Genomic DNA, 11646 nt, shown 5'->3' on the forward strand with positions numbered 1-11646 from the left:
TGACAAACGGAGGGCCACAGATCTAGTCATCCAGACCCGCAACTGACACGGAGCACTTTCTTCCCTCAGGACACTGGACTCAGGGCCACTCTGGCCCAAGCTGAATGGTGTGGCAATAGGCACTGCCTGCTGGATGGAGGCAAACCCCCAAGTGCCGTTTTCTTTCTTGTGTCCAAACCAGTCACCACAAGTGCATGTCATTAGACCCAAGGAGGCACGGTGTAAGCAGATGTGTGGCAGTAGGAAGCTGGGCACACCAGACCCGATGCTCCTGTGGCAAGGAACCAGGACAGGGCGGGGCAGCCCAGCGGAGGAAGCAGAACCCATGGTCTGCTGCAATCAGACGACCACTGAGGTCTCAATGCCTGACACCCATCCTTGGAACCCCACAGAAACAGTCGTGTAACAAGCAAAAGGTCCAGAGGTCGATTCGTTGTTCCAAAGAGCAAGGGATGCGGCAGCTGCTGGATGCAGGGGTCCTGCCCAGGTCTGTAGGCAGCAGCGGCAGACACACCTGGGGCCCAACAGCTGGGCAGGGGCAGAGACCAGGGGACTTCTTAGATTCTACTTTATTTGGTAAAATTCTGAAACTAACAACCAATTCACAGCCCACCTCCTCTCTGAAGGAAGCTTCCCACCCAGCTGGGGCTGCAGCCGGGGTGCCCACCTCTCAGGCAGGCCCCACCGCATCAGCCCTAGGAGGCCAGGCAAGAAAGCCAAGGGCAGCTCTCTGCCCAGGACGAGAAGCTCCTCTGCCCCATCCTCACAGCCGCAGCCTCCCCGCACCCACCACCCACGTCAGAAGAGTAGAGGACGAAGCTTGAGGGCGCCACTGGGACACGTGAATGCGCGCGCGCGCGCACACACACACACACACACACACACACGCACACGCACGCAGCTTCCTGTTGGCAGAAGAACTGCAAAGGCCCTGCCCGAGGAGGGTGGCTGGCAGCACCAGCGACGCTGGGCCCAGGCGATAGAGGGACTCGCGTACGGCTGGTAAAACTCCAGGGAGACCTTGAGCAGCGGCCCCTCCATCAAAGGCCCTGCCCGAGGAGGGTGGCTGGCAGCACCAGCGACGCTGGGCCCAGGCGATAGAGGGACTCGCGTACGGCTGGTAAAACTCCAGGGAGACCTTGAGCAGCGGCCCCTCCATCTCCAGAACTGCTTAGTTCATGAGCCTGGCTGCCACTCTGCGCTGTGGCCATGGGCAGCTGGCCAGGGCCTAGGACTCCATGAGGGGAAGGCAGGCAGAGGGCGGAGCCTGCTGGGAGGCCAGAGGGCCTGCTGGGCTAATGGATCCGGGTCAGCTCCTCCACCACCTTGATCAGGTCGTCCGCAGTGGCCTCGCGCTTCATCCCGCTGCCATCATCATACTGCAAGGCAACCAGGGGGGCTGGGAGCTGGAGGCCGGGCGGGCGCAGCCAGAGGATCCCCTGGGACACAGTCATCGAGGCCCATGGGGCAAAGCTGGCCCCAGAGAGTGACACCCTGGCCCTCCAGACACCGGGTGAGTTGAGCTTCCCTCGGTGCTGGAGCAGAGGCTGTGACGGCAGACAGGGTGGGTGGGTCACTCACCATCCCACCAAGGGGACCTCCGGGTCCTGCGGGGCCACCTGGCCCAGCTCACCTGCAGGTTGGCCACCACCTCCTGCATCTTGGGGCGGCTGATGTCCAGGAAACTCTCAATGAGGTCGCCGTCGATGAAGCCCGTGGCCTGCTCCGTCTTGCGCTCGGTGTGGAAGGACCTCCAGGTAGACACCGGTTAAGGAGCATGTGTGTCTGGGTATGCCTGGCCATCCAACCACGGCCCAGAGACCACTGGGCCAGGGCAGCACAGATTTGCTGCAACTCACACTACTTTCTGGACACTTTCGGAGCTGAAGGGGAAATGGAAACATCACTTCCTCACCCAGTGGTTCAACTTCGGTGAGCCTCAAGACAATCAGAACTACAGGCCCTCTGAGCCGACGGCTGTTTTGCTGCTGGGGGTGCACAGGATCATAACCAGGGCCTTCACACTGAGCCACATCCCAAGAGCTTTTTATTTCCTGAGACATGGTCTCACTAAGTCACCACACTACCCAAGCTGCGCTCAAACTTGCCATCCTACTGCCTCAGCCTTCAAGAGCACCGGATCAGCAGGCCTGCGCCCCTGTGCTTGGCTTGGATGGCCTGGAGTGCACTGGGCGAATCTGAAGCGCATGCCCAGAAAGAGGCACTCGTCCGGGTCCAGTCCAGTCACCCTGGATGAGCATCTGAGGTTCTGAAGACAAGGGCACCCCAGGCCTGCTCCTCAGGGGCCTGGCTGTCCCCATGCCCACCTGAGGGCTGCTGTCTGCCAACGGTCCCTGGGCCCACGTGCCCCATAGGCTGGCCCTGTGCTGCCCTTCTAGGACCAGGCATGCTGTGCCTGGGAGCCCCAGGTCCCTGGTCCATCTGCCACGCGGCCAGGAGGGCCTGGGCGAACTACAGGCTCACGAGGCCCAGCTGCGGTGGAGGCAGGCGTGTGGCTGGGCACTTCCCACACACAAGTCCAAGGACAGAAACAGGGATGAGGAAAAGCCCGGAGTGCGGTGCTCACGGCCTGGTGGGCGGCTCTGGAAGGATATAAGGAGTGCTCGATCTTGCCCACACTTTTGATGACTTTATTGAGGCGATTCTGCATATCCAAAAGGAGGTTATACCAGCTTTCTGACAGTGAGGTCACCAGCCCTGCAGAGGAAGGGGACACGAGTGCTGCCTGAGCTCCCCTCACCTGCTCCCTAGTCCCATGGGGCGGCCCCGAAGCTGCACGCTCACCAATCATGCCGTTGACTGTGCCAAAGAGCACGGAGCCCTGTGTGGGGGTGGAGGTCTCGCCGAGGTTCTGCATGACCAGGGAGCCGTGGCAGAAGACGTTGACGAACTCACCCAGGTGGAAGAGCCCCACCTCCTGCAGATGCTGCCGCTCCTCATCGGTGGTGGCAGCACTGAAAGGCAGCGTGAGAAGTTGACACCAGACTCCTGTGCAGCAGCCATGGCCCACCTGGGTTGCCCTGGGGCCTCTGAGTCCCTAGGAAGCTCAACACCCTAGGAACAGCCAACACCTCAGACCTCAGACCGGGGCTACTCACCTGTCCTTCTGACACACAAACAGGTTAAAGGCGTTTTCAGCCCCCAGGAAGTTGTCATCATCTAAGATTTCCACCGCACTCATCCAGTTGGGGTTAAAGTCTCGGGCGATCTTAAAACAAAGTGCAGTAAGAACATGCATCAGCAGCTGCATGTCGGCTCCGGGCCTGTGGGTCCTCCTGGGCTTCACAGTGGCCACCCGACAGTCTCCACCTTGAGCCAAGCGAGCCCTGCCCGCGCAGGGGACACGGAATGCGCACCCCATCCATCACTCTACCACCAGAGCCTCTCAGGCCAGGGCTCAGCGAGGGCTCTACGTGCCAGGCTACCTCCTCGAAGTTGCCCTCCATGGGCTTGTAGGCCAGCAGCAGCACGGAGCGCATGAGGTCGCCCACCAGAATGAAGTCACCCTTGGTCTTCAGGTAGAGCGCCATGATGTTGTTGTAGTGGTTACATTCGGTGCGCAGCTCCTTCTCCGCGGTCCACTCATAGAGCCGCACCTGGGGAGGCACGGGGCTCAGAGGGCACGACTGCGCCCGGCTCCCACCGCACAGGGCCGTCTGTGGGGTGGTCCTGGTGGACGGGGCCGCTTTTACTTCAGCATTCAGATGAGAAAGCAGCCAGCTGGGACACAAAGCTCCTGTTTACATAAATGATGCAGACGCACACAGGGGCAGTGACAGGAGCGAGCGAGTGCAGGACAAGATGGGGCAGGAGCCACTTCCAGTGCTCTGATCAGAAAGTACAAAGTCCACCTCCCAACAAGCCGCCTTCTCTGAACCCCTCTCAAAACTACATTCCTGGCCGGACATGGTGGCGCACGCCTGTAATCCCAGCACTCGGGCAGGAGAATCACTAGAGTTCAAGGCCAGCCTGGGCTACGGAGCCTGAACTGCGTAGTGAGATCCTGTCTCAAAAAACAGAACTCTCTGCTCCTGGAACATTTTAATGTTCAACAAAGGAGTGGAGAAAACAGAATGGAACAGTCCAACAGAAGGCTGCTAATGACTAAAAGAATCCAAAGAACTGGTCAGAGGTTGGCCCCTGCCGCTCCACTGTGGGTGAGGAACTGCTGTCCCCTTGTGCACTACCGTGTCTCCTTCCATAATGACACGATGTCTCCCCAAGAAGGCAGCTGTTCTGTGACCAGCGAGGACAGGCAGGACACCCAGGGCAAGGGGACAGCACCTCAAGCTCCTGGACAGAGCTAGAGCACGAGGCTGCAGCTCCACACGTGTGCCTGCAGGGAGTCCCCGCGATTGTGAGCGCAGCTGCCCTGCAGCCCAGGCCGCAGGCCATCGAGGGCCGCTGCCACCCACAGCTGGAAGGGAAGCCAAGCCCGATGCAAAGTCTTGGTCTGAGCAGTGTGAGCTCTCACGAAGCCTTCACACTGATGATGCTTTGAAAGATGGCAGCTACACTGGCTCACGTAATTACATTGTTAAAAAGATCTACACCTGCTCTGTACATTAATGTAGCCCCTGGAGAGTGAGTCACACCCTGCGCAGGGTTTTCTGAGGCAGAGTCTAACGCACCCAGGATCACATCAAGCTCATGACCCCCCACCCTCATCTCCGAGCAGTCGGGACACAAGCGTGTGGGACACTGGGTGGCAGACTCCTGCACCCCTCCACTCCACGCCCCACGGACATGCTCCCAGTCATCTGGAGTCCCACGGTCGCCCATACTGCACTTCCTTGGAAATTTACCACCTAATCCCACTAGCGGCCCTCAGCAGCTCTGGAGTGCAGCAGGGCTTCACCTGCCACCTTCTCAATTAGCAGATCCTGGGGGCCTCCAACGGAAGTCACAGGCACCACTTCCTGTCTTCTCCCACCCCGGTAAGCTACCATGGCCTGTGGCACTGCTGGGAGGGGAGAGCCAGGGACACATTTTCCAGACCCAGCTGACCATGAAACTGATTTTTTATATTTCTATCAGCCATGTGAGGTGGTGCATGCTTGTAATCCCAGTACTCGGGAGGCTGAGACGGAAGGACTATCATGAGTTTGAGGCCAGCCTGGGCTACACGGTGAGTTCAAGGCCAGCCTGAACTATGTAGTGAGACCCTGCCTGAAAAACACAAACAGGAGCCGGGGATTTTAGCTTAGTGGTTCTGCTACCTGTCTTGCAAGGAAAAGGACCCCGAGGTTCAATCCCTGGTGCCAAAACCAAAACCAAAACAAAACACAAACAAACAGGGCTGGGGATTTAGCTCAGTGGTACACTGCCTGCCTCGCAAGCGCAGGTCCTGAGTTCAATACCTGTTACAAAAAAAACAAAAACAAACAAGTTTATCAAAACCTTCTGCTGTACATCTTGAATGTACAGCGGCACCTTGCTTCATGAACTTAATTCGTTTCACGATTCTGGAAAAGACGGCCACATTTATGTTTGTGTGGGAAAGGTGGCCAGTCATGTTGTCACCCAATGCAGTTTGCAAACAAAAACAAAATTCTGCCCAACACTTCTGTGTGAGAACCAAACTGTTCACAAACAAAAGCATCATGCACCGAGGTACCGCTGTACGTAATGTTCTCCAGGGAAACCTCCATGAAGCTGGAAAAGCTCTTCTGCTTCAGGAAGAGCAGGCGGCACCACAGTGGACGCCACTGATACACGGGGAGCTGCCCTGGCATCCCCCCAGTGCCCAGGTGCAGGGCCTCCAGCTGGGCCTCAGCCCCCTCCACGCCACCCCAGGACTCAGGCGACACGGGCTCACCGTGCTGTTGATGCTGGCGAGCAGCTTCCCGTTGAACTCCACCATGGAATACACGGCTCCTTTCACCTCCTTCTCAGCCACAGTCTGCAGCTTTCCTGGGAGAAAGATGTCCTTGAATCTCGCAGGCGAACCCACCCTCTCTAGTCGTAAGTCCAATGGTGGTCCCTTTGCCTCTATTTGCTGCCTTTAAAAACCCCTCCACTGGCATGTGCATACTCTTAGCACTCTGGAAGGCTGAGGCAGGAAGATGGCAAGCTTGAGCCCCCATGTCAAAATACAAAATAAAGAGCTGGGGCTGTAGCTCAGCCCAATCCCAGCAGGGCCCCACCCCACGGCAGGCCCCTGTGTGGTTCCTGCTCTCTCCCATGGGACCCAGCCTAGCCCATCTGAACCCCACCTGCAGATCCAACTGGAATCCAGGAAGAGCCCAGGCCCCACCCTGGCCAAGCCCCTAAGCGCTCTGGCTGGTAAGTCGGAAACCTCAGACTGAACTAGGGGAACACGGAGGAGCAAACACACATACGCACAGCCCAGTGGAAGCCAGAGGGGTCCTCACCTTGCCCAAATCAAGCTCAATCTCCCTGCGCCCTGATTCCCGCGCCGGACCCCCTGGGCAGCCTTGGCCTGAGGGGACTGCGACACAGTGGGCCCGGGCTCCCTGCTGCCCACTGAGCCGAGGCCCTGGCACTGCGCCCCGGGACATGGTGCCCTCTCACCGTCCGAGTACTGAAAGACCACGATGCGGCCCTGCTTGGGCTCCGCCTCCTCGGGGTACACCATGGCCGTGCCCACGATGAAGTATGTGTTGGGGTCCTTGCCCAGCTTGCAGGACACCAGGCTGAGGGCATACTCATTCTGCAGGAACTGGTGGGCGTGGAGCACTGGTGGGAGGGGAGCCGTGGATGGCACCGTGCACACACACGGGCCCTGAATGGAGCCCGCACGCCCACCGGCCGCCCCCACCGCTCAGGCCCCGCCTTCCTGCTCCTCCCAGGTGGGCATAGCCCTGCTCGGGGAGGACCAACCGACAAGGACAGGGCACCGCGCTGCACCTTCAAAGGTGTGCTGGTCGATGATGAGCAGGTTGTGCACCTCCACCTCCTCCCCAAAGGACGTCTCATGCGGGGCAGTGCTGCTGGAGAAGAGCTTGCTGGAGCTCACGCTGCTGGACAGGGCCTGTGGGGAGAGGGCAGGCGGCTGAGGACCAGGCAGCCCAAGCGGGCAAGGCTGGCCGCAAAGCAGTGGGGCCCAAGGGCTGCAGGGTGGACAGCAGCACCAGGAGGGGCTGGCTGCACATGGAACCAACACATGGGTCCAAAACCCAAGGTCCAACCCAGCTGGGCCAGAGGGGAACTTGGGGACCTAAGCAAGCGACAGACTCTTCCACCCTCAAAGGAAGGAACCTGTCACAGGCGTGCAGGAGCAACAGCAGAGACCACATGGCTGGGAACAGCCCACTTTCATCTCCAGGACGTGGGCCCTGCGCAGCTCCTGCCGTCCCATTTCTATCCTCATTCTCCCGGAGACGACTAAAGGCCAAGCTTGCCGGCCCAGGGACCTCAGAACCAGTCCAGGGGAGCCTGACTCCACGCCACTACGCAGCACCGCCTCCGTCACGGACCCCACGGAGCACACGGCTGCTCGCACCTGTTACAGTGTCGCTGGAACCGGCTCTGCCCGCAGCTGTCTTCCAGGCTACAGTGGCAGAGGGCAGCTGCGATTGCAAAGCCAGAAGTTCAATCTGGCCTACGCAGAAAGCTGCCCGCCCTCACCTGGGTGCTGGCACTGGGCCTTAGCGCGGTTGTGCCTCCACTTGTGTCCTGGACCTCAATGCGGCTGGACAGGACCCCGAAGCACTGGGACACTTCCTGGTAGCAGATCTTCCTGTGGGAAAGCACAGAGCAAAGTGCACTCAGAGGAGACCAGAGGCGCCCCTGGCGCTCCCTGCACCACCTGACCCACCCTCACCTGGGAGACTCGTAGAGGGGAACCGTGCGGATGTGCAGCTTCTGGATCTCGTCAATGGTGCCAATGGTGAGGGTGCTGTTGTTGGCCAGTGCCAGGCTGGAAAGAAGGGTCTGGGCTGAGACTGAGCAGGGCAGGAGTCCACGGCCACTCCACGGGGAGGAAGCGACACAGCTCCACACAGTTTGCTCCTGGCCACGTGCCACCCTACCATGCTAAAAGCCACTCTGGCAATCCTATGTCTGGTCCGGGTAGGCCTCGCTGGGGGTTTGACAGCTTTCCAGCTCATAGCCACCCTCCAGAGTAAGGTCACCCTGCTCTGGACTGGCCGTGGCGCTCCAGCTACTGTCACCAGGAGGGCCCTAGGGCCCAGCCTGGAGGGAATGCACCTCCTCACACATCCTGGCGGTGCTGGCTTCGGTGAGCCCTGCTCCAGGGCAGTCACTGGCGATCCGGAACCTGGATGACCACCGGAATCGCCCGAGAATTCCCTGGAGATAGACTCTGGAGCACACCTCAGACTGCCCAGATCAGAATTTTATTTTTTTAGTGCTGGGGATGGAACCCAACTCTAGACAAGTGCTCTCTACCTGAACTATACCCCCGGCTGTGAAAAGTCTGTTTTTTAGTAAATATAAACAAGGCCCTGGGTTTGATCCCAAGCACTGCTACAAACAAACTCTAGGCATTTCTAACAGCACCTCTGCCTTGTGCTGCCCAGTGTAGCTGCTCAGACTTGGGCGAGGGGAAGGGTCTGAGGAGAGCACACGACACCTCCCCAGCGTGCGGACAGACAGGCTCACCTGTCGGGATAGCCGTCGGAGTTGAGGGGACACATGTAGTTCACTTCCTTGAGGTTAACGTTGGAGAAGACCAGCTTGTGGTTGCTGCTATAGATGACGGTCGGGCGGTCCGAGCAAGCAAAGACATTGGTGGTGGACAGAGATCGGAAAGTCCTCAACACCGTGGGTTGGGTGCCGAGTGTCACCTTCTTCCGGTCGCTCAACAATCCTGCAGGAGGAATGGCATCAGGGAACAGGAAGAGAGAAAACAGTCGTGGCCACCAGGCTGCAGGCTGCAGGCTGCAGCGGCCCCGCCCATGGCCCTCACCGGTCTCGATGTTGAGCCCGAAGTAGAACAGGGCCCCGTCGCCCAAGGCACAGAGGAGATAGTGGCTGCTCTCAAAAGTGGTCATCAGGATGGAGCGCGGAATGATCTCTGCGGGAAGAGGCCTGGTGAGCGCCCTTGCCACACTCTGCTGACCCCCCATGCCTGGGACACACACCTCCACCCAGCATCTCCTTGTGCAGGAGCTCGAAGGACGGGAGCTGCAAGATCCGGGCCGAGATGTCTGTCCACAGGCCGATGGCACACAGAGGGGACAGCCCGCTGCTGTCCCCCAGTGGGGTGATGTCCAAGCAGGCCACTTCATGTTCCATCTCTGTGTGGCTGAGCAGAGAGCGACATGGCAGCAGGGGGAAGCCAAACGCCTAGGAGGCCCCGGGCTCAGGGGAGGAGGCGCCGGAGAGACACCAACCTGATCTGCCGCAGCTCCCGCGGGTGGATCTGCAGGTAGAACAGCGCCCTGCCCACGGCCACCACCACCTGGCTGCTGTTGCAGGAGGCCACGCTGATGTTCTTTCCCTGTGGCTCCTTCCACTCACTGACCAGCGCCTTGGGCTCTTGGGAGACCAAGCGCACAGATGCGGACGTGATCTGAGGGAAGAGAGCAGAGGGCTCTGGCACCTGCAGGGACCTCGCTGGAAGCAGCAGGGCCCTGCGTGGCTCACGTCCTGTAGCCATCGCGGTCCAGCCCCTCAACCCCACAGACAGTGGGGTACGTGCACACAGTCCTCCTGCTGGCCACCACCTCTAGACCGCCCACAACACCTGCACGGTGAAGCAGGTGAGCCGGTGCTGCACTGCGTGGCTCGGGACAGTGACAAGGAAAAGTCTGTGCATTGGGCACAAACACAACTTCCTCCCAAGTATTTCGATACCCGGCCGGCTGAATGCAGGGATGCAGAGCAGGCGACGTCATCTGTGAGGAAGCTGCTCGTATACCTGGGCTGAACCCACAACCAGCAGCCTGTTTGTCTCCAGCCCAAAATCAGACCTCAAAAATATCCAAGCTCTTTACCCCTGCCGGAGCTATTGGAATTGTTTAGCTTCCTAGTATCAGTTTCCAAAGCTACACCACAGCCTCATGTACACTGAACACGTGTTCTACCTTGGCGCTAACCCGGACAACAGGGTCAGCTCCAATCCCTGGGCGGGCCCTGCACGCCTCTCAGCTCCCCAGGACACCCAACCGCACCCACTGAAGGTGCCTTCCAGCTGCACCTACCCACCCTGCCGGCCTGCCGAGACCATGTGGGCTGGGACCGGACAGTTTGTCCACAGCCAGGCATCTGAGTGCCCTCCTCACCACGGGCAAGGCTGGCCCCAGCCGAGCAGGATGGCCTCGAGGGAAGGGGTGGCGGGGATGGCAGGGCCCCCAACGCCAGACCGACGGCTCTGCTCAGATGCCAGAGACTTCAGTGCAGGACCTGCGCAGACCAAGGGCTCTGCCTGTAGTTACACGTGGACGGAGCTGCCAAAGTCATTCCAGTGGCAGCATTAAGTCCGATTATTTTCTGAGCCCTCTGTGCTTTTTGGTATTTTCCAAGTTTTTACAAATACACATGTCTGCGGCAGTGTTACAATAAAGGCAAAAGCTCTCAGATGAAATAATTAGTGTGAAAACAGAACCCCCCAAAAACTTTTTTGAGGTTGGGTATCACTACATAGTACAGGCTGGGCTTGAAATAAACTGCATAGCCCAAGCTGACTGCCAACTCATGGAGATCCTCCTGCCTCAGCCTCCCAAGTGCTAGGATTAGAGGTACGTGCCACCACAGCCAGCCAATATATTTACACATACACACATATGTGCATGTATGTATGTACCAAAAGGAAATGTAAATAAACACAATATTCAAACATTTGCAAAGAAAAGTAAAACCAAAAAGGAGCAAGTCCAAAGTCAAGACTTACTTCCCTGTACACAGGCAACTTTCCCCTACAATTTCTACTTCATTTTCAGAGCCCTAAAATCTGCCTGTCTCAAGCCCAGTGCTGCAGGCGGCACTCAGCTCCTTGGTGCCCCGCATCACCTGGATGAGCTGCTGGTGCGCCACGTTGCCGCAGAAGAACGTCTGCTGGTCATCCACGAAGCCCACGAGCTCGGTCTCCTCCACCTCCTCCCCGTTCAGCATGAGAACCCTGCGGGATGGTGTCTCAGCCTGGGCGCAGCGCCCCACGCAGCCCTCTCCCGCACTGCAGCCACCCGAGCCCTACCTGGTCTGGCCCACAAAAGAGAGCACCAGGGTGTCATCCGTCTCGCGGCTGGGGTCAGATCGCAGCGGCCACAGGCCTAGAGCAAGGGCAAGGATCACGGGCTGGCATGGCCCAGTGCTCAGCAGGCACAGCAGGGAGGCCAGCCCTGGCAAAGGGTTCCGCATGGGGCTTCAAGCCCCCAGCTCAGGTCCCCTCACCCTCTCCCGGCTTCAAGTATCTGGACAGGTGTGCAATTTTAAAACCATGTCGAGCCTGGCACTACACGTTTTCCAACTCATCTCTTCAAGTAGTGACCAGTGATAGTTTGTTTATCCTTCTAATTTTTTTTTAAGGAAACAATACTGTCTTACAAGGAAATGCAGAAATGGGCATGGTAGCATAGGTGGTAATGCCAGCACTCAGGAAGATGAGGCCGGAGGATCACGGATTCGAGGCCAGCCTGAGCTACTCAAAAAAATCTACACGGTAAAATTTTTAGGGTTTTTTTTTTTTTTTTTTTTTTT

General features: G+C 58.5%; 1 protein-coding gene across 1 annotated transcript in view; it reads right to left on the bottom strand.

Moving 5' to 3' along the window:
- Nucleotides 1-1047: 1047 nt before the first annotated feature.
- The window catches only part of Ddb1 (damage specific DNA binding protein 1), a 22721-nt gene continuing 12122 nt past the window's right edge, over nucleotides 1048-11646 (bottom strand). The window contains exons 11-27 of the mRNA XM_010633009.3: nucleotides 11144-11219; nucleotides 10960-11068; nucleotides 9342-9520; nucleotides 9090-9253; nucleotides 8915-9022; nucleotides 8608-8815; nucleotides 7808-7903; nucleotides 7612-7723; nucleotides 6892-7015; nucleotides 6556-6720; nucleotides 5840-5934; nucleotides 3447-3617; nucleotides 3120-3229; nucleotides 2806-2975; nucleotides 2616-2718; nucleotides 1634-1757; nucleotides 1048-1379 (exon numbers count right to left, since the gene is read on the bottom strand). Coding sequence (XP_010631311.1) covers nucleotides 1296-1379; nucleotides 1634-1757; nucleotides 2616-2718; nucleotides 2806-2975; nucleotides 3120-3229; nucleotides 3447-3617; nucleotides 5840-5934; nucleotides 6556-6720; nucleotides 6892-7015; nucleotides 7612-7723; nucleotides 7808-7903; nucleotides 8608-8815; nucleotides 8915-9022; nucleotides 9090-9253; nucleotides 9342-9520; nucleotides 10960-11068; nucleotides 11144-11219 — 2198 coding nt within the window. The 3' untranslated portion in view covers nucleotides 1048-1295. The remainder of the gene's footprint in view (nucleotides 1380-1633; nucleotides 1758-2615; nucleotides 2719-2805; nucleotides 2976-3119; nucleotides 3230-3446; nucleotides 3618-5839; nucleotides 5935-6555; nucleotides 6721-6891; nucleotides 7016-7611; nucleotides 7724-7807; nucleotides 7904-8607; nucleotides 8816-8914; nucleotides 9023-9089; nucleotides 9254-9341; nucleotides 9521-10959; nucleotides 11069-11143; nucleotides 11220-11646) is intronic.

The sequence above is a fragment of the Fukomys damarensis genome, unplaced genomic scaffold (genome assembly GCF_012274545.1).
Source record: "Fukomys damarensis isolate Sample0158 unplaced genomic scaffold, DMR_v1.0_HiC HiC_scaffold_27, whole genome shotgun sequence".
Lineage (NCBI taxonomy): Eukaryota > Metazoa > Chordata > Mammalia > Rodentia > Bathyergidae > Fukomys > Fukomys damarensis.